Source organism: Phocoena phocoena, chromosome 1 (assembly GCF_963924675.1).
Source record: "Phocoena phocoena chromosome 1, mPhoPho1.1, whole genome shotgun sequence".
Taxonomy (NCBI): domain Eukaryota; kingdom Metazoa; phylum Chordata; class Mammalia; order Artiodactyla; family Phocoenidae; genus Phocoena; species Phocoena phocoena.
The window spans coordinates 25,190,288-25,215,820 of NC_089219.1; the positions used below are offsets into that span (position 1 = coordinate 25,190,288).

The 25,533-nt window shown below is 46.7% G+C and overlaps 1 protein-coding gene across 1 annotated transcript in view; it reads right to left on the reverse strand.

Annotated features, from left to right (window-relative positions):
• Positions 1 to 697: 697 nt before the first annotated feature.
• The window catches only part of SPOCD1 (SPOC domain containing 1), a 29,162-nt gene continuing 4,326 nt past the window's right edge, over positions 698 to 25,533 (reverse strand). The window contains 15 exon segments of the mRNA XM_065877641.1: positions 698 to 1,365; positions 2,287 to 2,473; positions 2,763 to 2,852; positions 3,392 to 3,541; positions 3,843 to 3,994; positions 4,223 to 4,355; positions 6,226 to 6,351; positions 8,035 to 8,151; positions 8,259 to 8,418; positions 9,177 to 9,267; positions 9,590 to 9,653; positions 9,655 to 9,719; positions 9,905 to 9,980; positions 10,313 to 10,489; positions 11,515 to 11,556. Coding sequence (XP_065733713.1) covers positions 698 to 1,365; positions 2,287 to 2,473; positions 2,763 to 2,852; positions 3,392 to 3,541; positions 3,843 to 3,994; positions 4,223 to 4,355; positions 6,226 to 6,351; positions 8,035 to 8,151; positions 8,259 to 8,418; positions 9,177 to 9,267; positions 9,590 to 9,653; positions 9,655 to 9,719; positions 9,905 to 9,980; positions 10,313 to 10,489; positions 11,515 to 11,556 — 2,298 coding nt within the window.

The following is a 25,533-nucleotide window of genomic DNA, read 5'->3' on the forward strand; positions in this document are numbered from 1 at the left end:
AACAGAGAGGAGACATCCTATTTGGACCTCCCAACTTCCTCAACAGAGACCCACACAGACATATGGTCACAGGCATGCGTACACACAGAGACCCTCAGACACACACAGAGACGCGCAGGGATTACGCCGGTAACCCCCAACTCTCCAAAGGAAAAAGTCTTGGTAACTGAAAAATTTTAAATCCATTGCAACTTGCTCTCCTTTTCCTCTCTAACAATCTCTAAGTGTCTTTGCCCCTTCAAAAGCCTCGTTTTTCTCTCTCCCCCCAACCTAGTGCTGCCTTCTCTCCCATCACTTCTTCCACCCAGTTCAAAATACTTGCAAAATGCTTCCAGAGCCCACCATGGCAACAGCTGAACCCTGGTGCACAGTGATGGTTAAGAACCTCAGACAAACAGCTGACAAGGCTTCCCCCTCCATCCCTAACACTTTAGCTCTGCTATATCTGTGCACAGAAACTCCCAGACACACCCACGTCAACCCACACGTGGCCAGGCCCAGGGTCCCTCCTGTCCAGCCAGCAGATGCAGTCTCAACTTTGCCAAATTCTTTATTAAACCAAAAATTAACCAAGCAAACTGCAGAACAGGAAATTCAAACAGCTAACCATCCCCTTCCTCTGCCCCTGTTGCTCTTTCTGGAGCACCTCAGGGTTCAGCACTGGTTAGGGAATTAAAGCCCCTCTTTTGGTGGGTAATCAGGTCTCTGCAGGAAGGGGACACTCAGAGCCGGCTCCATCTGTAGACCCCAAAGAGGAGTCAAGGGATGGGCCAGGGGGCTCTGGAGCTGCAGGGGACTGGCAGAGGAGGCCAAGAATCCCAGCGGCTGCAGGAGGCTGGGCAGGAGGTCGGGGAAGTTGCTCCTGGCCTAGGGACCTCAGTGAGGCTTGGAACTGGTTGCTCATGGCCACCAGGGATTTGAGATGCTGAAGCAGGGCTTGGCGGGGACAGGAAGCCCTGTGGAGGTGCTGGTCATGGCCAGCTGGTGAAGCTGAATAGGGATGCCAGGACTGGTGCCAGCCTGGGTTTGGATGCCGTTGCCCTCGTCCAGGACCCTGCCAGGTCTCAGGCTTTCCCCACAGTCTCCCCCTGCCTCTGGGAGGCCTCTGCCAAGCACAGATTCCCCTTGGGGCCAGGCCGCCTTTGCCCTGGCCCTGCTGCAGGGCACCCACCGGGGGAGGGGATCCCTTCGGGGCCACGTCTGGCCCTGTGGCCTCTGGCTGGTAGCATCTCATCTCCGCTTTTCTGTTGAAGGAGAGCATTTTGCGAACCTTCCCCCACAAGGGGCTGAACTCTGCTGTGGCCAGGAGCCCTGCCTTGGGGAGCAGCACAGCCAGCAACAGGCTTGCGTGAGTGGCTTCCAGGCCTGGAGAAAGAGGAGGAAAGAGACCAAAGGCTTGGATGGAGAGAACTCATAGCCCCCAGAAGCTGCATTCTGGCTGTGGCAAGAGGTCTGGAGGTTAGACCCCAAGAAGAGCTTTCCAGTAGTGAGATGGGGCCCATGAGATGCTAGGAAAGTTAAGTAGGAGGGTGTAAGATTTGCTCTCACAGTGTGTGAAAGGGTTCACTTGGCTGAGACTGGGGCATGGATGGTTTAATCTCAAGGCTGTATGATTCATTCTACCACACTGTCCCCAGGACAGGCAGCCCAGAAAGATCAAACACTACTCAGCAACAGGTACAGTCTACCCCTTGATACCCCCTCCAGCCCCCTCCCATGCTTTCCTGGATCCACACCCTGGAGGCTATCCAGCCACAAAAGCCAAGCTTGGCCCAGGATAGCTGTGGTGAAAACATCTCTCCTTCCTCTTTTATTTAGGTCCTAATTTCAGCCAGTTGGTGGTTCCTGCCTCTTCTGCTATGCTGGGGTCAAATGTGACTGGTGAGTTTCTCGTCAAGGTGCCTGATTGGAGAGACTGTATGTGTGGTGGTTAGCAGGCCAGTTTCTGCTACTGACTGGCTCTGTGACTCTGGACAAGTCATTTGCTTTCTCCCTACCTCAGTTTCCTCATCTATGAAGTGAAAAAATTAACAGCACCATCCTGAAGGGGTTATTTTGAGGACTAACTGAATTAATATAAGTGAAGCTTTCAGAATGGTGTCTGGCACATAGTAAACAATATACAAGTCTGAGCTCTTCTTGCTTTTGTTCTCACGTTTGCCCATCTCAGAAGTTCCCTTCTGAGATGTGCCTGCCTCCATGGAGACAGGGGTGACTGTGTCTACAATGCCTGTCTGGTCACCAAGTGAGGGGAGACAGGGCCTGGGATGGGCATCGGGCACTCACCTGGGCCTCCAAGAGGGCGCAGCCTGGAGGGCAGGGGCTGGAAGGCAGGCAGGGGCAGCAGGACCACCCCCACCTGTTCCACAGCTGCCAGGCCATGGCACTGCTTGTCGTTGAGGTAGGAATAAAGCAGGTGGCAATTTTGGGTGTCCCGAGAGCCCTGTGGGCACAGTCTGACCACGCAGACGTCCTGAGGTTGCAGGAAGAAGAGCAGGTTTAGGAACAGTCATTCTTTGCTCCTGTGAACACCCCTGGTCTCATCTGAACCTCTGAGAACCCTGTGAGGAAGAGTGGCCCCATTTTCCAGAGGTGGAAACAGAGGGACTTGCCCAGGGTCACACAGTGAGTCTGCAGTCACAGTGGGAACTGGACCCGGATATCTTAAACCAGGCCTCTGCTCCAGAGCTGGAGTGAAAGAGAGCTCAGGGCTGGGGATATGGTGCTAGGAGGAGAGGTGGTACCCAAGGGTGGGTGGTTACCTTGGCCTCGGCTGGGCAGATGCTGGCCAGAAAGTCCCAGACAGCACTGGGGGGGATGCAGCCTGCAGAGCGGATCACCTGGGGCAGGGCCTGGGGACAGGTAGGAGGCCAGTCAGCCTCCCAGCTTCCCGCCCACTTTAGGCAGACTCAATACTGGCTACCCGGAAGCCACGGCCTGTGGCCAAGAGGATTGACAGGCAGTATATCAGGAGCCCCAGTGGCTGCTGGAAAGCCCTAACTACCCCTGGAGGCCTACAGCCTGTCCTGGCCAATCTCCTCCACTCCTCAGGAGCCCCTCACTCCCTCCTCTAACCCCCTACCCTCATCCAGCACTTCGCCGATCGTCACTCACTCAACAATAACTCCTAAAACCCTACTCTGGGCCAGGATGCACCAGACCCTTTTCCTGGGCCCTTCCTGCTTTATGCCTTGGGTTATGGGGAGCCCCTTGCCCATGTGTCTCTGCACGAGTGGGGCTGCATCTAGCCTAGCACAGGGCCAAGCACAGAGAGGGAGCCAATGACTTGTTTCAGAAGGAGTGAGTGGGTGAATGAATGAACGGGGGTGTGTGTAGCTGACTGGGGCTGGTCAGTGTGCAAGGGAGTCTTCGGCGAGCTGGGCAGGAGTACCCGGATGAGCCAAAAGCTGTGCCCCGAGACCAGCTGGGCCTTGACCCGGAACTGCTTAATGGAGAACATGTCCAGAGACCCCTCCCAGGGCGGCTGGCTGGGCAGGGCTTTTGTGGACCCAGCAGGCATCTGGAGCCTAGAGGGAGGGACAGAGAGAACAGGGCCAGGTGAACAGGTCACCAGGGCTTCCCCAGCAGCTCCTTAGTTTTCAGAGAAGGTCCTGTGTCTCCACTGTGGGTGCTGGAACACTGGTCCAAACGTGGCCTTATGTGGCAGAGACCAGTAGGCAGGGATGATTAGTTCCATTGCACAGATGGGGAAACCGAGGCCCACACAAGAGGCAGGATTTGCCTAAGGCCATACGGAAAAACCCAGCCTGTGTCTGCTGCCCCAGCAGGTGGCCTCCCCCACCAACCCTGCCAGTTGCCCACCTTCTTGCCCACTGCCCCATCCTGTCCTTGGGCTCCGTGGGAGGCTTCTCCTTGGTTTGGGGCATCTCTGGAGAGGACATAGGGACCAGGCTTGGGGCTCTCTGGAAAGCATCATCCCCCATCCTCCTGGTGGCTATGAAGGAGGCTGGCCGCTCATACAAGGGCTTCCAGTCTGCAAAGAGCAGAGGCAGGAGCTGAAAAGGGGGCCGGCAGCTAGGCTAAAGCCAGCCCAGGGCATTAGAAACGGAGTTTGAACCAGGTCCTTTTTGAGGTGACCTGGAACACAGGTACCCCCGCCCCACCACCTTCTCCCCAAGCCATGAATCCCTGTTGCCGCTGAACCCCACACTCAGCCCCAGCCTACCCACCACCCTGTGCCCCTCCTGTGTCTCCCTCCCACCCATGCAGATGCGGCAGCTGGGGTCTAGGAAGTGGTGCTTGTGCTGCTCTGTGGTGTCCTCGTGCTGCTCCGTGGTGCCCCTCGACGTGGCAGGCAGGGCCAGTGGGCCGCAGTCTATGGACACCATGGGTTCCTGGGAGTCAAAGGAGGAGAGAGGAGTGGGCTGGGAAGGCGGCTGGGGAGGTCAGCAGCCCTCCATGAGTAGGGGGCCCTCAGAGCTGTGGTTTTATTTTTCTAAATAATATATTCTTTAATTACAAAGGTATTGTGAACTTGTTACAGAAAATTTAGAAAATATAGAAAATTTGAAAATTAAAAAAAAAAATCCCCCCTTGTCCCACCACTTAGAAACAACCGTTGATACTCCGGGTATTCCTTTATAATAGTTTCTCTATACACAGAGTTTCAGGGGTCCTTTTGTGGTTCATGTGTCCATGAAGCACAGCAAAGTTATCTGCCGTGTTATACCGTCCCTGTAGACATTGCACTGATGGAGTGTAGGCATCACCTCTGCTGCTAGACAACCAGGTCGTTCCCAGGCTTTCACCGTAACAAACAGCACTGAGGACATCCTTATGCTGAAAGTATTTTCCTAAACTTTCAATTATCTCCTTAGGATGAGTTCTCAGAAGCAGATGACAGAATTGGGGAGAATGAACGTATTTAAGAACCTTGATGCCGGATGCCAAATCACCCTTTTTTCCTCATAATAGAAACAGCTTTAAACACACAACAAACATTGATTGCTTCAGGAAGATTTGAAAAGATCTTGAAACTCTCACTCTTGCCTTAAAACCACCTCCAGAACAGTGACAAGGCACAGGCTTTGGAGTCAGAGAGCCTGGGTTCCAGTCTCCCCCACTGCCAACTAAGTGACCTTGGGCAAACGGTTTCAGGTGCCTCACCCAGGAAACTGGCATCACCCATCTCGTAGGTTATATCCTGAGGTTTGAATGAGGCGTTGTTTGTAAAAGTGGCACATAGTAGGTGTTCAGTCGGAGGAAATGTTGCTATTCTGTGTTATCTTCCCCTCCCCTACTCTGCCGCCGGCTCTCTCTTCCCTCTCTCTCTGGCTCCTCCCCCTATATTTACATTCAATTTACTCAGGGAATACAGGTTGGTTTGGGTTGGGGAGCAGCCACGCCCTCTTAGGGCTCCTCTCCGCACAGCCAGGAGGTCTGCTTGTTGGCCTGGATACTGGTGAGGGAGAGCAGGGATTTTTGTCGGTCAAGGTCACTGCCATTTCCCCAGCGAACGAACATGGCTCAAGGGACCCTGCGCTCCCCCCATCCCGGACACACAGCTGATTAGACCGGGGTGAACATCTGACCCACGAGACACCCAACCAAAGCCGGAGCAGCCTTCTCCTGAGAGCGACTGAAGTGAGCCAAGGGGGTGCTCTGATTGGCTGCAGGAGGCTGAGGGGGTGGGTTCACTGATTCGAGGGCTGCTGAGCCATCCTGCTGAGCCATGTGCAAGGAGGAGGGGCCGAGGGGGAGGAAGAAGCAGGATGGACGGGAGGATGGGGCAGGTCCCCCACAAAGAAAAGGGCACTCTGCACAGGCTGCTCCAGACTCCAGGTGGTGCCCTGCCGGCGCATCCCTAAGTCCTTCTGCTGAATAGAGCAAGTCTCTGCTCCTTACATCCAAAAAGTCCCTGCCTCAAACAGTGTGTCCCTCCTGCTTCCCAACCTGGGATCTGGTCGGAATGCCTGAGGTTGGGGGGAACTGCAGAGACAGGACTCACTCACACGAGGTGCCTTGGGGTTAGGCCAAAAGGAGGGGAAGCAGCGCTGAGAAGGTGCAGACAGGCCCCGTGCCGGCGTTTGTCTCACCCCGTGCTCACCCAGGCCCCGTGCGGCCACCGTCATTCCCCTATCTACGATGAAGACCGTGGGCCTCAGCGTAGTCAGGTGACTTGCCCAAGGCCACACAGCTGGTGAGGTGAGGGGTGGGATCCGAGGGCACAGGCCCTGCCTGGCACCACGTCAGGCTCCCACTTACCACCAGATCCTCCAGGGTCAGCGTCTGGTCCATGTCCCGCAGGATCTCGACTTCCCCCTTGTGGGTCAGTTTGGAGGCCGGGAGGCTGCACGGCTCCTTCTGTAGCTGCTCGATGATCTCCAGGCTCTGAGGGGCAGGGCGGCCCCAGCTCAGCCAGGGTTGGAGGACTTTGGCCACCAAGAGCCCAAGTGCTCCCTCGAGGCTCCCCCGCTGCGGCTCCCCTTCCGTGCCAGCCCTTTCCCTTCCTCCACGTCTCTGCTTCTGCCAGTCCCTCACCTGGAGGCCCCCCACCATCCGCCTTACTTCTCCATTTTCCACTCATTCACCCTCCAACTCAAACCCAGCCTCCCCCAGGAAGCCTTCTTAAACTTCGCCTTCTCGCACGAGTCAAATCTGTCCCTGACTGTATCCCACCCACCCTCTGCCCTGGGAAGAGCGTGGGGTAGTCGAAAGGGCACGGGCGCTAGAGCACCAGCTGTCATTAATAAAGGCCCACAAGATGGTGTGGCCCCGGGCAAGCCCTTCATTGCTCTAAGCCTTAGTTGATCTGTTGTCTAAAATGAAATTAAGAGCATCATATTAAACAGCTTATGTTGAGTGCGTAGCCTGGAGCCTGGCTCACAGTAAATGCTATTTGTGATTCTTATTGCTGATCAGTGTCATCCTATCTGAAACTATTCCTGAAAGCCTGTCTCTGCCTTTCTAACAACCCCGGGAGGACAGAAGCCCTGTCCTCCCAGCAGGGTTGGCTTTGTGGGCATGGGCTCCATGCAGTAGCCCAGGGCCCTGCGCCTAGAAGGGTCCCATGCTAAATACTGCCATCATCTTGAAATTCTTTTTTTTTTTTTTTTTTTCTTGGCCACGCTGCCCGCATGCGAGATTTTAGTTCCCCGACCAGGAATCGAACAAGTGCCCCCTGCAGTGGAAGCACAGAGTCTTAACCACTGGGAAGTCCCTGAAATTCTTAATCATTGAACAAAACACCCGCATTTTCATTCTGCACTGGCTCCACAATTTACATAGCTGGTCCTGGTCGCCCACAGTGCCCGGACAGAAGCTCAGAGTGGACAGATGCTCCTAATGGATTCCAGTTATTAATTCTAACCAGCCCAGTGTCTGTCAGAATAAGGGCCTTATTGCCCTAGCCCACACCATAGGCCCTGCTCCCTCGATCAGTCCCTTTCTCACTGGGGCACCAACAAACATTATGCAACCATCTCCTGAAGCTGGCTCAGTGCCCACACCTTCCCTGCCCCTGTGCAGTTCCCCCTGGGAGAGAGAGACCCATGGACGCAGGGTGTATGGGGGTGTATCTGTGAACTGCTGGAGGCTGTGGGGTTCCTCACTCAGCCTGGGGCACTAGGAAGACTTCCAGCCTTTTCTGGAACTTCTGGGGCTGGACTGGAGCAGGGTCATCACACTGGGTCTGTGCCCCATGGATGGCGGATGACAATCCTGGATTCCAGACTCTGGGCCAACATCCCCAGTCCCCCCACCCCCCAGCCCAGCTCCATAGAAAAGCAAGTGGAAGACAACACCCCCGGGGGTGTCACCTCTCTACTGAGCTCTCCATCTCCAATCCCCTTCATTTCTGCCTCTTTTCCCTTCTTTTTTGGTGGGGAGAGTCTCTCTGACTCTCTCCCTGTCTGCCCGATCTTTCTGTTCCCTCGTTTCTGTTTCTGTCTGTCCTGTGCTCCCCTGTCTCATCACCTTCCTCCTCACTCTTTGTCTCTGTCTCTCCCGCTCCATCCTCGGGCCTCCCCCTCCCCAAACCCCTTCGCCATGTCCTGACTTGACCCAACAGCTCACCCTCTTTTCCTCCTGGTCCCGCCAGCGGGCCAGCTCTTGGGGGGCCAGCTGGACCGAACTCATCCGCACCAGGCCGTGGGGGCTGACGTCTCCGTGAACCACTTTGAGAAACAGGTCCTGCAGGGGCAGGGGCTGCACCACACCGCTTGGAGAGCCCCACCCAACATCCTGCCAGGGCTTCCCACCTCTGAGGGGGACCCAGCCCAGCCCGGAGCCCCACTCACCGGGTTCCTGGGGTCCCGCAGGTTGAATAGCAGGCTGCGGTACTTGTTCTTGTAGCGGCCGTCGGTGGCTTGTGTCAGGTCGAAGAGGGCTGCCTCGATGCCGGCAGCGATGCCCTCCACGGCCTCCTCACTCAGCGCCAGGTCTGGGCGCTCCTGAAGGCTGTGGGGCACAAGGGCAGGGCCAGGGCACCGAGCCCGAGAGGGAGACATGGGTGGAGAGCAGGGTCTGGGCCAACTCTGGTTTCTATTCTGAACATTTTCCTACAGGAACCCATTTATTCTCCCCCCAACTCCGTGAAGAAGAGGTATTAACATTCTCCATTCACAGATGGGGTGACTGAGGCTCACAGAGGATAAGGGGCTTGCCTGAGGCCACACGATGAGTAGAAAAGTAAGATCGGATTGCTCAGCCCCTGCTCTATCCCTGGCCAGTAAACCGGGGTATGGAGGGAGGGGAGGAAGCCTGGTGGGGGGAGGGTAAGGCATTGGTCAGGGGAGGGGATGGAGCCCTGGCCCCGGATGTAACCCTGAATCTGCTACTGACTTGCTGTGTGACCTTTGCAAAACGCTGTCCTCTCTGGGCCTTGGTCTCACCATTAGTAAAATGACAGCTCTGTGCTCAGATCTCTGAGATAGTCCCAACACAGAGTCTCACTGTGTCTGAAAGCATTTGCTGTGGGCGACATCCACGAGGACCTGAGCAGACACTGAGAGCTGCAGCGGCTTAATGAGAAAGCACAACCCTGAAGCCAGAGAGACCCAGGTTCAAACGTGTGGGCAAATGACCTCACAGGATAAAATGGGGTTAGTCGTACACACAGAAGCCCTTAGAACACGGCACAGCCCTGGGAGGTGATGTGTGTGAAGGCAGCCCTTCAGGATGTCCTGGATGTCAGGGAACGCGGAACAAGGCCTTACCGACTCCACAGCGCCTCCCGCATGGCACGGACCACAGTGCCCCGTACCCCAGTATCCAGGGGTAGCTTCTCCTGTTGGGGCTGAAGCTGAGCTGTGGGGAAACAGAGTCTCTGGCACCCAGTGGATGCTCAGGGGCAAGGGAAGGGGGTGACTCAATGCTGAGGGGCTTAGGCAGGCAAGGCAAGGGTGCCACCCTCAGAGACCCAGGGCGTCTAGGATGTCTGTCTGGGAGCCAAGTCCAGGCAGCCAGCGGTCCCCACCCCTTTGGGGAAGGACTACAGGCTGATTGCAGGTGGGAGAGGAGAGGAGTCTTAGCAGGGGCTGGGGCCCAGAGCTGGGTGGGAGCCCCCTGCGTGCTCAGCAGTCCCTAGAAGACAGACGGCTGCTGAGGGGCACCCTCCACGGCCCCTCACCTGAGTCCTCTCCCTGCGCCTGCTCACCAGGCTCCTCCTCTTCAGCCTCCACTGGGCCACACTGTAGGGGAGGGGTGAGGACCCGAGGCCTTGTCCCCAGGTGCAGCCTCCCAGCCCCAGGGGGACCCTGCTTCCCCAGTCACCTCCCCAGTCCCACATTCCCCCTACCCGTGCTCCAGGGAGGGATGCCGCGTGGCCAGGGCAGAAGCACTCACCCCCGGACACTCAGCACCAGCCTCCTGAACGGGAACCCCCTCCTGCAACAGAATGAGGATGTGGAGAAGAAGGTGGAGCCCCTGGGCAGAAAGGAATGACTCCTCGGATGGTGGAAGGGGTCAGAGAGGCCACCAGAGCCCCATGCTGTCCCCCCTGAGGGAGGTGGCTAGAGGATCTTGGGATGGCAGGACATGAGGGGTGGCCAGGAACAAAGGTCAACAACTGCTCTCTCCCCAAATGCATGGAGGCCCAGCCCCTCCCTTCCTCCTCTGCTCCGGTCAAGCTCCTGAATTCTGCAGTGCAGGAGAAGGAATGCACAGACCACCGCCCGCCCGGGGCGGCCAGCCAGCAGAGGTCTAACTCTGCCTCTGGCTATTACGTTCTGTGTGACCTTGTGCAAGTCACAGCGTCTCTCTGGGCTGCAGCACCATCTCTGTGAATCAGGTGTGCACGTGCCTCTCCCAACAGGATGAAGAGACCTCTCAGTGTAGAGAACATCTTCTGTACCTGGCACCCCGCGGGGCCCTGGGCCATGGGCCTTTCCTTCAATCTGGGCCTCTGGACAGGTGAGGCTGAGCTGACCTCCATCATGTCCTCCAGAACCTCCAGCTTCGGAGGCAGGAGCCCCCCTGCCTGGCCGTTGCCGCTGGCCCCCAGGAGGTGGATCACTGCCCCAGAACCAACCTGCCAGGGGAGAAGAGCCCTTCAGAGCACTAACCTCACCTGCAACTGTTTACTGTCCTCGCTCTTCCCCGCTGAACTGTGCTCTTCCCCGCTCTTCCCCGCTGTACATGCTCCATGAAGACAGGGAGCATGTACGTCTTAGCCCCCACTGTATTCCCAATGCCCAGAAAAGGCTGGCACAGGGGAGGGCTCTATAAATGTTTGCTGACTGCCTGGCCTCCATCCCAGGAGAGAAGCCTGTCTTCATTCCCATCCTCTCGGCTTCCCCTCTCACTCCCAGCCACGTTCAGAGTTACCTGGACCCTGTACTGAGACCCTTCTCACCCTTCTGACCAGAGATACATCTTACCAGGGAGCCATATCCTGTTCTGAGCCCACCTTCTCTTCCTCAAAGCTCTGTCATGCCCCTTTTCTAGGGTCACTGACTTGCCTTTTGCCCTGAAACAGCCACGTGGCGAACACGTCCAACACCCCCTCTGAAAGCCTGCTGATCACCCCTCTATTGCCCCTGAGAGGAAGCCCTTCATGACCATTTCAAGATGCAGAGTGGTTCTGGGTCTTCTAATGAGCTATAGAATCTCTCCTGCTCCCCTTTTTGCATTGGCTGCCAGGAAGCTTAGTATTAACTTTAAGCCTAGACGTTGTACCTTTCCAGGATTGGGGGGTGGGGTGTTGTAACAAGATTTCCCCTTCTCCTCCCCCTTTTCTTGCTTTCTTTAGACTTTAACCCATTTGAGTGTGTTTTGATTCTTTTAATTTATTACAAACCACAGGGAATTGTTTTGAAAGTAGATGGGTCTAAAAAGTAATCCTTGAATGAATGATCATGAATGGTCAGGTTCCAAGGTTTGGGGGAAAATAGAGGTCTGAGATTCACGTCATAGGAAGTGGGGAGTACTAGGAAGCTCCGGAGGAGGGCAGGCTGGGGCAGGGGGCTGGGATCATCTCTGGGGAGGACCCCTCCAACCCCACCACACCTCAGGAGAGAGAGAAAAAACAGCAGTAATAAAAAGGAAAAAACCTACGTAATACACATGCTTCACCCCATGGGCCATTTTCATTGCCTCCTTGGAGAGAAAGAAGAAACAGACATTAGAATTCAGAGGACCCAGTGACCCCACTGCAGGGAATTCACAAGAAAATACACACAAAGGTGAAAGATGTACATTCAGTGTTCACTGGATTGGCATTTATAACAACAACAAAAAAATTGGGTACAATCCAGTGTCCATCAAAAGGGTAATGGTTAATAAATGGTTACATATCATACTACGGATTCTAAGTGGCCATTAGAAAGAGTGAGTAGTCATAAAAAAACTACCATTCATCAAGGGCTTATAAAGCAGCTGACCCTGGAAGAAGCATGTCATACATGATCTTATTAAGGTCTCAGAAAAACACTATGAACTATGTACTATTTCCATCCCCATTTTACAGATGAGGAAACTGAGGCTCAGAGAGGCTCTGAAAAGTCCCATAGCTACTAAGTGACAGAGCTAGGATTAGAACCTAGTTCTGTCTGACTCCGAAGCCCAGGCATTTAACTGCTGGGCTATGTGGAGAGCACTGAGAGATATGGTAAGATTCATGGAAAGATGTCAAGCTGTATTGTTTGGAGAAAAAGAAAGAAATAGGTTATGGAGCAGTATGTGTTGCATAAACCCATTTATGTAAATATATATTTATAGATGCATAATAGAAGTTATCTCTGGGGAATGAAATTCCAGGGGGATTTTCACTTTCTACTTGTAGACACTTGGGTATTTATGTTACTCAGAATGAGCGTGTGTCTCTTTTATAAGCACAAACATACTTTTTAAATTAAAAGACAAGTTCAGAACAATGTGTGTAGTGTGCTACCATTTGCTTTAAAAAGAGAAAGATTTTTTCATTGTATTTGCTTGAATCTGCATGAAATATCTCTGGAAGTATCCACAAGAACTTGATATCAGAGGCTTCCAATAGGAAAGGGACTGGGAGTTGGGAAGGAGACTTTTCACTTTTTTTTTTTTTTTTTTAACCATGGGAATGAATCAGCCTTTCAAAAAAATAAATTGAGATGGGGGGGAGGGGGTGGCAGAGGGAAAACAGGGGACATCTGGGAAGGAAAACAGGAAAGAGATTAAGAATAGTCCTTCACAATTTAAAACCTTTTGACTGGCCCCTGTTCTCAGGGGTCCACATACCAGTGTTATGAGGATCCCAAACAACAGGCAGCAGAATCAGACCAGCAAGGCTTTAGATACTGGACTTATTAGACAAGAATACAACATATGTATGTATGATACGTTTAAAGAAATAAAAGGCAATGTCAAACATATGAGTGAAGGGCAAAAATATGTATTAAAAATATTATATATATATATAAAATCTGAAGGGCAGATTTGGTTGGGCACAAAACACGACTTCTGGAAATAAAAATATGATAATAATAACTATTAAAATTTAAAAGTCAATATATAGGTTTAGACACAGCTGAAATAAGCTAGTGAACTAGAAAATAGACTTAAAGAAATTATACAAAATATTTACAACACAGAGACCGTGAAACACAATCAAAGAGACACAAAGGCTAGAGCGAAAGGACTAATATCACTCTGGAACTAAAGTTCCAGAAAGAGAGAGGAGAGAATTGAGCAGAGGGAGTATTTGAAGATAGACAGCTAAGAATTTTCTAGACTTGATACAGGACGACAATTTACAGATTCAAAAAGCTCAGTGAATTTCAAAAAGTTTAAGTAAAAGTAAATCCACACCTAGACACATCATAGTGAAACTGCTCCACACCAATGATAAGGAGATCCTGGGCTTCCCTGGTGGAGGAGTGGTTAAGAATCCGCCTGCCAATGCAGGGAATACTGGTTCGAGCCCTGGTCCGGGAAGATCCCACATGCCGCGGAGCAACTAAGCCCGTGTCCACAACTACTGAGCCTGCCCTCTACAGCCCGTGAGCCACAACTACTGAAGCCCGCACACCTAGAGCCCATGCTCCACAACAAGAGAAGCCACTGCAATGAGAAGCCCGCGCACTGCAACGAAGAGTAGCCCCTGCTTACCGCAACTAGAGAAAGCCCGCGTGCAGCAACGAAGACCCAACACAGCCAAAAATAATAAATAAAATTAATTTATTTTTTTAAAAAAGGGGATCCTAAAAGCATTGAGAGGGGGAAAAAAATCTAACACTTTAATAGCACTGAAAATGTGCTACCACTGTTCTGAATGCTTTCCTTGTTAGTTCACTTAATCCTCATCACAACCCTGCGAGTTAGGTACTGGTACCATTATTGCCCCCATTTTACAGAAGAGGAAATTGAGGCACAGAGAGGTTAATCAGCTTGCCCAGTGTCATACAGCTAGTAAACCAAAGATCTAAGATTTAAATCCTGGCAGTCTGATTCCAGAGGCCACACCTTTAACTGCTAACGCTATAATGCCTGCCTCTCACAAAAAGACATTCTACCTACAAAGGAATGGTAGTTAGACTAACAGCTAACTTGTCAATAGTAATATGGAAGCAAAACATAGTAGAATAATATTTTCAATATGCTTAAGGAAAATATCAATTGTGCACCCACACAAAATATTTTTTGAGAATGAAGATAAAATAAAGATATTATAACTTATTTACAAAACAGAAATAGACTCACAGACATAGAAAATAAAGTTACGGTTACCAAAGGGGATAGCGGGGGCGGGGAAGGATAAATTAGGAGTTGGGGATTTACATATACCCACTACTACATATAAAATAGATAAACAATAAGGACCTACTGGGTAACTCAGGGAACTATATTCAGTATCTTGTAATAACCTATAATGGAAAAGAAACTGAAAAAGAACAGATCCAGTGAACTGAGTAACTTTGCTGTACACCTGAAATATTGTAAATTATACTTCAATTTTAAAAATGGTTTAAAAGAAAAAATAAAGATATCATAGAGAAAACCAAGAGAGTTATTGTTTTTCTTGATAATTTTATTTTTCTCAATAAACAAAATGTTAAAGGGTGAACTTGAGGCAGAAGGAAGGAAAAATGATCCCAGATATAAAAGCTGAGATGTAGAGAGGAATTCTGAGCAAAGAAAATGATAACTATGTTGTTAAATCTAAACGAACACTGATTATATGAAACTATAATATTTGCGTAATTTGTGGGATTAAAAAAATAACTTAGGACCAACTTACTAGATAACAACAGCACATAAATTGGGAAGGTGCATGCTTGGAGCTAAAGCATTCCCAGATCATCATATTACTTCAGAGGAAGATAAAGAGAGTAACTTCCTTTATACTTTGATAGGTCAGGTATTTGTGTTAACATTTCTACAACAGCCACCAAAAGAATACAAACAGGGCATAGAGGGATAAAAAGGAATAAGAAAAAGTAATCAATCTAAAAGGAGGTAATAAAAGGGAGAAAGTGTATAAGAAAATGCAGGATATATGCAAAGCACAAAATAAGACAGTAGGAATAGAGTCAAATAAATCATAACTACAACAAATGTAAATGGACTAATATTTCAGATTAATGCAAAAATTATCAGAACTTTAAAGAAAGGAAACCCAATTATAAGACACTTATAAAACCTATTTATGAAACACAACAATGCAAAAAGGTTAAGAGAAAAAAATGGAGTAATATGTGAGTGGGCAAATACTAACCAAAATAAAGTTTTGTTGCTACTCTAGTCTCAGACAAAACGAATTTTAAGGCAAAAAATAATTAGAGGCAAAGACCTCATTACATAATGATTAGCAATTTCACCAGAAAGCTATAACAACTCTAAATGTATAAGCGTCTAATAACATAATCTCAAAAAACATAAAGTAAAAATTGACAAAGCTATGAGGAAAAAGACAAAACCACCACTATAACATGAAATTTTAATGTATTTTTCTAACTATTGCTAAATCTAGCTGACAAAATAATCAGTAAGGATAAAAAAGATTGAATGAAAACAATGAAGAAGCTTAATCTGTGTACATATATAGAACACTGTTCTTAATATACACATTCTTTTCAAGTATACATGTAACATACATGAAAATTAAGCACAACCTGAGCCATAAAGCAAATCTCAACAAATTTCAAAAGACTAGTATTTTTTAGACCAACACTGCCCAATTAATTACAAATGTGAGCCATAGGTGTATTTTTAAGTTTTCTAGCCACCTTAAAAAAGGTAAAAAGAAACAAGTGAACTTCATTTTACATTTTACTTAACTCAAAATATCCAAAATATTATCATTTTAACTTGTAATCAATAAAAAACATTATTAATGAAATTTTAATTTCTTTTTTTCAGTGACTAAGTCACTGAAATCCTGTATGTATTTTACACTTACAGTACATCTCAATTTGGACTGGCCAGCTTTCTTTTTTTTTGTTGCGCCACGCAGCATGTGGGATCTTAGTTCCCAGGGATTGAACCCACGCCCCCTGCATTGGAAGCACGGCGTCTTAACCACTGGACCACCAGGGAAGTCCCCTGGCCAACTTTCAAGTACTCAGTAGACACAAGTGGATAGTGGCTACCACATCAGACCACTCAGATAAAGATCACTTTCTCAGACCACAATATGATTAAGTTAAAAAGCAATAACAAAAAGAAAAACATAGAGAAAGAAAGTAAAGAAAGAAACTCATATGAATGGAAATTAAGAAATACACTTCTAAATAACACATAGGCCAGGGACTTCCCTGGTGATCCAGTGGTAAAGAATCCACCTTCCAATGCAGGGAACGTGGGTTTGATCCTTGGTTGGGGAACTAAGATCCCACAGCCGAGGGGCAACTAAGCCCACGTGCCACAACTACTGAGCTTGCGCACCTCAACTAGGGAGAAGCCCATGTGCCACAAGGAAAGATCCCGCATGCCTCAACGAAGATCCCGTCTGCCGAAACTAAGACCCGATGCAGCCAAAAAATAAATAAAATAAATAAATATAAAATAAATAAATAACACATAGGCCAAAGGAAAAATTTTAATAAAAGTTACGAAATACTGAGAATTGAATGATAATAAGAAAGACATATATTAGAGCATGTGGATGGAGCTAACATCATCATTAGAGGTTCCTTTATAACTTTAAGTGACTATTAGAAAGGAAAAAGATAGAAAATTAATGAACTAAGCATCATTCTGAAAATATTATAAAAATAAGAGAATAAATGGAAAGAAAGATGATACTGAAAACAAACATATAATGGAGAGGATCCACAAAACCAAAAATCAGGTCTTTGAAAAGACTAAAAATAAAAACAATTCTCTGCCTAAGGAAAAGAGGGAAAGGACAACAAGACAATATTTAGAATGAGTAATCATGAGTGCACAGATATTAAAAAGATAAGAGGCTATTGTGAAATACTTTATGCCAACATGCAAGTAGATCTGAAAACTCAGATTAAATGGATACAATTCTAGAAAAATGTAACTTACCAAAATTGACTCAAGGAAAAAATTTTTTTAAACTGAATAAACCTATAAGCATAGAATTAATTGAATCAGTAGGGAAGGAATCATCTTCCCTAAGGAAAACACCAGTCGAGACTTCTTTTTTTTAACCAGTGATGCTACCGAAATGTTCAAAGAACAAATAATTCCAACTTTATACAAATTACTGCAGCAAATGGAAAAAGGGAAAACACTCTACAATTCATTCTATGAGGCTGCAAAACTGAATACCAAAACCTCACAAGGACACTGTAAGAATAAATCATTTCAGGCCAGTTAACTCATCAACAGAAATACAAAATTTCCAAACCAAATATTATCAACATGAATTCAGAAAACATAAAAAAGATATAACATGATCAATTTTGGGTTTATTCCAGAAATGCAAGATTGACTTAATATTTTAAAAACCCAACTCATTAAATTAACATTAGTAAGAGAATAAAAATCATATTATATCAAAAAATGCAGAAAATATACTTCTTAAAATGTACTGTCCATTCAGAATAACAAGCAGGTCAGGAGTAGAAGGCAGCTTCCTTAACTTGATAAAGTATCTATATAAAAACAGAGCAAACATCACACTCATGGTGAAATGATGACCACATTCCCTTTGAAATCCAGAACAAGACAAAGTTCCCTGTTACCCTATTACTACTTCTATTCAATATTATACTAAAGGTCTTAGCTAGCACAGTAAGGAAAGGGGGTGGGGGAGATGTAAGAATTGGAAAGGAAATAACAAAACTCTCATTATTTGCAGGTTATATGATTACCTACATAGAAAACAAAAAAAATCCTAATAGGTAATTTATATAAATTAATAAAAGATTTCTGCAAAATCAATTGCATGTTATATACCATCAATAGTTAGAAACAGCAATTTTTAAAAGTTACCATTTTATAATACATAAAAACATAAAGAAATAAAATCAGACAGTATGTGCTTTCTGATGGAAAGACCACACCACTACCTAAAAAGCAGTTGGCCCCAAAACTTTGAATCCAAATCTAATCAAAGCTCCAGGTTTAACCACCAGTTCATAGAAAATACAGAAGACAGAGGAACAGGTTTCACTATAACCACAGCGATGCAATAAGCTACGGGAAAAACAACCTAGTTTCTTCAAAAATGACTGCAAGAAAAACAAGATTGGAAACAGACCTATACGTTAAAAGAGGCTTACAAGGCATATCAACCAACTGCAACAGGTAGATTTTACTTAGATCCTGACTTTAAAAAGACAAAGTATAAAAATAAATTATCATCTTTATGAAACTATTGGAAATTTGGATATTAAACAAATATTTGATATTAAGGAATTATGGTCAACCTTTAGAGAAAATAATGCATGGTTGCTAGAGTTGGGTGATGAGTACAAGAGATTTCATTCCAGGCGCCGGTAATTTTTTTCTGTGAAGAGCCAGAGAGAAAATATTTTAGGCTTGCTGGCTATACAGTCTCCATTGTAATCATTCAACTCTGCCATTGTGGTAGGAAATCAGCCATGGACAGTATGTTAACAAATAGTTGTGCTGTGCTCCGATAAAACTTTATTTACTAAACCAGCTGAGGTGACCAAAGCATGGGTGATAACTTGCCAACCCCTGCTTAAAATTCAATCTACTTTTACATATATTTGAAATTTTCCATAACAAAAAATTATATATAGATACAGTATTTAGGAATAAATCTGAAAAAGATATGCAAGACTTTTATATGAAAGAACGTATAAAACTTTATTGAAAAACAATAAAGATGATCAAAATAAATGGAGGAATATACTATGTTCATGGATTGGAAGACTCAATATTGTAAAAATGTTAGTTCTGCTTAAAATGATTTATAGGTACAGTATATTTTCCATTAAGATCTCAACAGGTTTTTTCAAGTGTGGAAATTGACAAGCTGATTGTAAAATTTATGTGAAGGAGGAAAAAAAGTAAGGGTAAAGATCCTCCTGAAAATAACAAAATTGGGAGATTTTTCTTGCTAGATATCAAGAAGTATTAATGATTATTATAATTAATTATATATTATAATATAATTATTATAATTAATTTATTATTAATTAATATATGCATAAGGAAAGAAATTTTAAACAAGATGAGCATAGGGAGAACAAAACCAATCCCACATATATGGAGACTTGATTTATGACAGGGCTGGCATTGCATATAACTGGAGGACAGAATTTTCAGTAAATGGTGTTGAAACAATTGGGTATCCATACAAAAAGTGATATACCCCATATCACTCACGAAATCAATTCCAGGCAAATTATAGACCTAAGTGTGAAAGGAAACACAACACTACATAGAAGAACATCTTCATGACCTTGAGATAGGAAAGAGATTCCTTAAAAAGATTATACCTATTAGGATACATATAAATTAGGATACATCAAAATTAAGACTACCTCTTTTTTGTTGTTGTTGTTTTTTTTTTTTTTTTTTTTTTTTTTTTTTTTTTTTGGCGCCACGCGGGCCTCTCACTGTTGCGGAGCACAGGCTCCGGACGCGCAGGCTCAGCCGCTCCGCGGCATGTGGGATCCTCCCAGACCGGGGCACGAACCCGTGTCCCCTGCATCGGCAGGCAGACTCTCAACCACTGCGCCACCAGGGAAGCCCTCTACCTCTTTTTTTTTTTTTTTTAAATTTATTTATTCATTTATTTATTTTTGGCTGTGTTGGGTCTTCGTTTCTGTGCGAGGGCTTTCTCTAGTTGTGGCAAGCGGGGGCCACTCTTCATCGCGGTGCGCGGGCCTCTCACTGTCGCGGCCTCTCTTGCTGCGGAGCACAGACTCCAGACGCGCAGAGCTCAGTATTTGTAGCTCACGGGCCCAGCTGCTCCGTGGCACGTGGGATCTTCCCAGACCAGGGCTTGAACCCGTGTCCCCTGCATTGGCAGGCAGACTCTCAACCACTGCGCCACCAGGGAAGCCCGCTCTCTACCTCTTTTTAATTCCAATTCAATTCAACTTCCACTTCTGGGTATAGACACAAAAGAACTGAAAGCAGGGACTTGAATATTTGTATACCAATGTTCACAGCAGCATTATTTACAATGGCTAAAAGGTTGGAAATAACCTAAATGTCCATCAACAGATGAATGGATAAACAATATATGGTAAAGGCATACCACGGAATATTATTCAGCCTTAAAAAGGAATGAAATTCTGACGCATGCTACAACATGAACCTTGGAGACATTATGCTAAGTGAAATAAGTCAGTCACAAAAGGACAAATATTGTACAATTTCAATTATATGAGGTACCAAGAATAGTCAAATTCATAGAAACAGAAAGTAGAATAGTGGTTATCAAAGGCTGGGAGAAGGGGAGAATGGGGAGTTATTGCTTAATGGGTACAGAATTTCAATTTGGGAAGATGAAAAAGTTCTGGAGATGGATGGTGGTGATGACTGCACAGCAACGTGAATGTACTTAATGTCACTGAACTGTACCCTTAAACATGGTTTAAAAGGTATATTTTACGTGACGTATATTTTACCGCAATAAAACAATTTTTAATAATTAAGAACTTCTACCCATCAACAGACACCATAAGGAAAGCAAAATATGAACCACACTTTGGGAGAATATATTTGCAAAACATATAGCTGACAACGGAAGAGTATCTAGAATACATAACGAACTCCTACAGATCAGTAAGGAAAAGTTAAAACCAAAAATTTTTTTTGGCAAGACTTAACCAGAAATGACCAGAATGCATGCAAAGATTCTTCTTAGTAATAGGGAAATGAAAATTAAGACAACATTGAGACACCATAGCATATCCCTATTTTGGCAAAAATTGAAGTCTGATAATATCAAGTGTTTGTAAAGATGTGGAGCTACTGGAATCTTGCACTGCTGGTGGGAGTACAAACTATTTTCAGCCATTTTAGAAAACATCTGGCACTGTTTAAGTTGAATATGTATATACTCTATAACCCAGCAATTCCACTCCCAGGAATATTCCATGGAGCCACTCTTGCCCACATGTACCAAGAAACATACAAAACTGTTCATCATAGCAGCACCATATGTAATAGCAAAAAACTGCAAACAACCCAAATGTCCACGTGGAGTCAAGGAATAAATAAATTGTGGTATATTCGTGCAATAGGATACTTACTGCCAATACTTAGGATATGTGTGAACCTGGGAAAGTTACTTAACCTCTCTGTGCCTCAGTTTTCTCATCAGTAAAATGGGGATAATACAAGTATCAACCTCATAGTGTTAATGCAAGGATCATTATCATTATTCAAAGCTCTTAGAACAGCGCCTGGGACTCAGCAAGCTCTCTCTATAAGCTCTGATGTTGTTAAGTTTCCTTGGCTCCTGCCCCTGAGAGAGTCCCTCCCGGTACCTGACCAGACTTCAGTCTCTCCATTTCCCTTTAAGCAATGTTGTCCTCGATGATCTTTCCCACCTTCCTTCTCCCCTCTTGACCCCACCCCACCTACTGCTCTGCTCCGGCAATGCTCCAAGCTGCTCCCTGTCTCTGTACTTTTGCATGTGCTCTGTGCTCTTCCTAGTATGCCCTTCCTACCTTCTCTGCCTGCTGCACACCCACTTCCTTTGCCCAGATCCAGCTCCCACAGCCCCCTCCTGTGCCCTACCCTACCTCCAAGCCCTCCCACACACCCCTCCCTAGGGAAGACTCAATTGCTCTCTGGGTATCCAGAATCTGCTAGGTGTCAATCTGAATCTCAACTCTGGTTACTTGTTTGTCTCCCCACACTGGACTTTGAGATCCTGGAGGAGCACTCCCTGTTTGCTGAACAAATAAAGCCCCATAAAAATCTAAGTCCCTTAGCCAGGCCTTTAGCATCCTGGCTCAGTGCACAGAGTGGAACTGAACAGGCCTGGATTCAAATCCTGACTCCACTGCTTACTTACTGCACGACCTTGAGTGAGTCACTTAGCTTCTCGGAATCCCAGTTTTCTTAATCAGCAAAACAAGGGTATTAACACTGACTTTTCATGCTATTGTGAGGATTAAACATACCTATGCGAAGCTCCTGGTATAAGCACTTAAAGAGCTATTCTTAGGCTGTCCATCTGCTGGAGACATGCTCCTCCCTCTCACAACTCCTGATGCTTCGTAGCTGCAGATGGGGTACCTGAGTGTGGGAGCCTAGGTGGGGCCGGAGGAGCTGTGTGCCTCCCGAGCTGTGACAGGCAGAACAGGGGACACTGCCAGAGCTGCCCTCCCCATGTCCCCGCTATCCCATCCACTGAGTGGCTCCAGACCTAACTGACCACCGTGGGGATCAAATAGAGAAGAAAATGGCACTTCAACCAACTTCCCCACCCCCCCTCTAAGAGTCTCTATCTCACACCAAAAGAATACAACACAGCCAGCCTCTCATACCAGATTCCCAGCAGTTCTGGGGCCCAGCTGATTCCCACATTTCATAGAGGAGGCAACAAGATTCAGAGAAGAGACATCTCTCGTCTAAAGTCACTCCGTTGTAAGAAGCAAAGCCTGACCTTGAACCTGTCTATCTGCCCCTGACACGAGCCAAGCTGCCTCCAGGAGAAGGTGCCAGGGCCCTCAAAGGGGATGCAGATCAGCTGGGCACTATGCCCATGCTTGCCCACGCCCCACTCAGCCCTGTCCTCAACCACCTGCCTGTCCCTGTCACAGCCCAGCCTCAATTCTTCTCCTCCAGCTGGCACCAGTTGCCGTGGCAACAGGTTGTTTGGGAAGCTGTGGAATGATGGGGCTGTGCCACAGAGTCAACGGATGGGGCCTGGAGGAGAGAGCAGCTGTGGGCTGCTTCCAGTCAAGGTGGGCAGGAACCTGGCTCCACCACCAAGCTCAAATACCCCCTCAACACACTGCAGACCCAGGAATTCCAATTCCGGGCATCTGGCCCAAATAAATACTCTGAAATAGGGAGGGGCCAGATGCACAGGAGTGTTAATCCCGGCAGTCCTTAAAGCAGGACAAAATTGTATACATCAGTAACAGGCAACATGTTTTAGTTTCTTCTTGTACCAGGCACTATGCTAAATACCGAACACACATATGTGTCATCTCATTTGCTCCTCACACCGCCCTATGAGGTAAGTACTTTTAATACCCCCATTTTGCAGATGAGGAAATTAGACTCAGAAAGGCGAGGCCGCTTGCCTAGGTCACATTCAGAGAGTGGCAAAGCCAGGACTGAATGCCTGTCTGTCAGCCTGTGAGCTTTGTGCTCTTAACTTACATGACAGTGGTCGGAAATGAGAAGAGGAAGACCAAGCCCATCCTCTGGTCCTGGCAGTGCCTGTAGACCGCTACGATGCAGGGTTCAGGGAAAGCACAGATTTGCAAAATTGTATGTACCAACTGGGAAACACCTTCGAATACTAAAGCACTTGAAAATTAAAGTGTAAGTCCCAGAACAATGAGGCATGGCATGAATCTACTTATATATAAAAAGGTGCCTTCAATATACAGATGTTCATATATGTATAGAAGTTATAAAAAGGAGACTGGAAGGATGCTAACCATTAACAGCAGACAAAGGGCAATTGGGCCGGGAGGTATTAAACAGGATTTCCTCACTCTGTGTTAACAAATTCATTGTAAAACAATTTTTTTAATACCTAAAAAATCAAGTTATAAATTGTGACATGGGGCTTCCCTGGTGGCACAGTAGTTAAGAATCTGCCTGCCAATGCAAGGGACATGGGTTCGAGCCCTGGCCCGAGAAGATCCCACATGCTGTGGAGTGACTAAGCCTGTGCACCACAACTACTGAGCCCACGTGCCACAACTACTGAAGCCCGCACACATAGAGCCCGTGCTCCGCAACGAGAGAAGCCACGAAAATGAGAAGCCTGTGCACCACAATGAAGAGTAGCCCCTGCTCACCACAACTAGAGAAAGCCCACGCATAGCAATGAAGACCCAACACAGCCAAAAATAAAAACAAATAAATAAATTAATAAAAAAAAATTGTGACATGCGTGATCCCTTTTCTAGGCAAAGAAAAGACATATATGCAGAGGAAAAAAATGGAAGAAAGGACATATATCAAAATGTCAACAGGATGGAACAGGATAGAAAGCCCAGAGATAAACCCACACACATATGGTCACCTTATTTTATTTTTTTAATATTTATTTATTTATCTGGCTGTGCTGGGTCTTAGTTGCAGCACTCGGAATCTTTGTTGCTGTGTGTAAGATCTTTGTTGCAGCACGTGGGATTTTTAGTTGTGGCATGCAAACTCTCAGTTGCAGCACATGGGATCTAGTCCCCTGACCAGGGATCGAACCCAGGCCCCCTGCATTGTGAGCACGGAGGCTTAGCCACTGGACCACCAGGGAAGTTCCAGGTCACCTTATTTTTGATAAAAGAGTCAAGAATATACAATGGAGAAAAGACAGCCTCTTCAATAAGTGGTGCTGGGAAAACTGGACAGCTACATGTAAAAGAATGAAATCAGCACACTCCCTAACACCATACACAAAAATAAACTCAAAATGGATTAAAGACCTCAATGTAAGGCCAGACACTACAAAACTCTTAGAGGAAAACACAGGCAGAACACTCTATGACATAAATCACAGCAAGATCCTTTTTGACCCAACTCCTAGAGAAATGGAGAAAAAAACAAAAATAAACAAATGGGACCTAATGAAACTTAAAAGCTTCTGCACAGCAAAGGTAAACATAAACAAGAAGAAAAGACAACCCTCAGAATGGGAGAAAATATTTGCAAATGAAGCAACTGACAAAGGATTAATCTCAAAATTTACAAGCAGCTCATGCAGCTCAATGTCAAAAAAACAAACAGCCCAGTCCAAAAATGGGCAGAAGACCTAAATAGACATTTCTCCAAAGAAGAAATACAGATTGCCAATAAACACATGAAAAGATGCTCAACATCATTAATCATTAGAGAAATGCAAATCAAAACTACAATGAGATATATCATCTCACACCAGTCAGAATGGCCATCATCAAAAAATCTAGAAACAGTGAATGCTGGGGAGGGTGTGGAGAAAAGGGAACCCTCTTGCACTGTTGGTGGGAATGTAAATTGATACAGCCACTATGGAAAACAGTATGGAGGTTCCTTAAAAAACTAAAAATAGAACTACCATACCACACAGCAATCCCACTACTGGGCATATACCCTGAGAAAACCATAATTCAAAAAGAGTCATGTACCACAATGTTCAATGCAGCTCTATTTACAATAGCCAGGACATGGAAGCAACCTAAGCGTCCATTGACAGATGAATGGATAAAGAAGATGTGACACATATATACAGTGGAATATTACTCAGCCATAAAAAGAAACGAGGGCTTCCCTGGTGGTTCAGTGGTTGAGAGTCCACCTGCCGATGCAGGGGATACAGGTTTGTGCCCTGGTCCGGGAGGATCCCGCATGCTGCGGGGCGGCTGGGCCCGTGGGCCGTGGCCACTGAGCCTGCGCGTCTGGAGCCTGTGTTCCGTGGTGGGAGAGGCCACAATGGTGAGAGGCCCGTGTACCGCAAAAAAAAAAAAAAGAAAGAAAGAAAGAAACGAAATTGAGTTATTTTTAGTGAGGTGGATGGACCTCGAGGCTGTC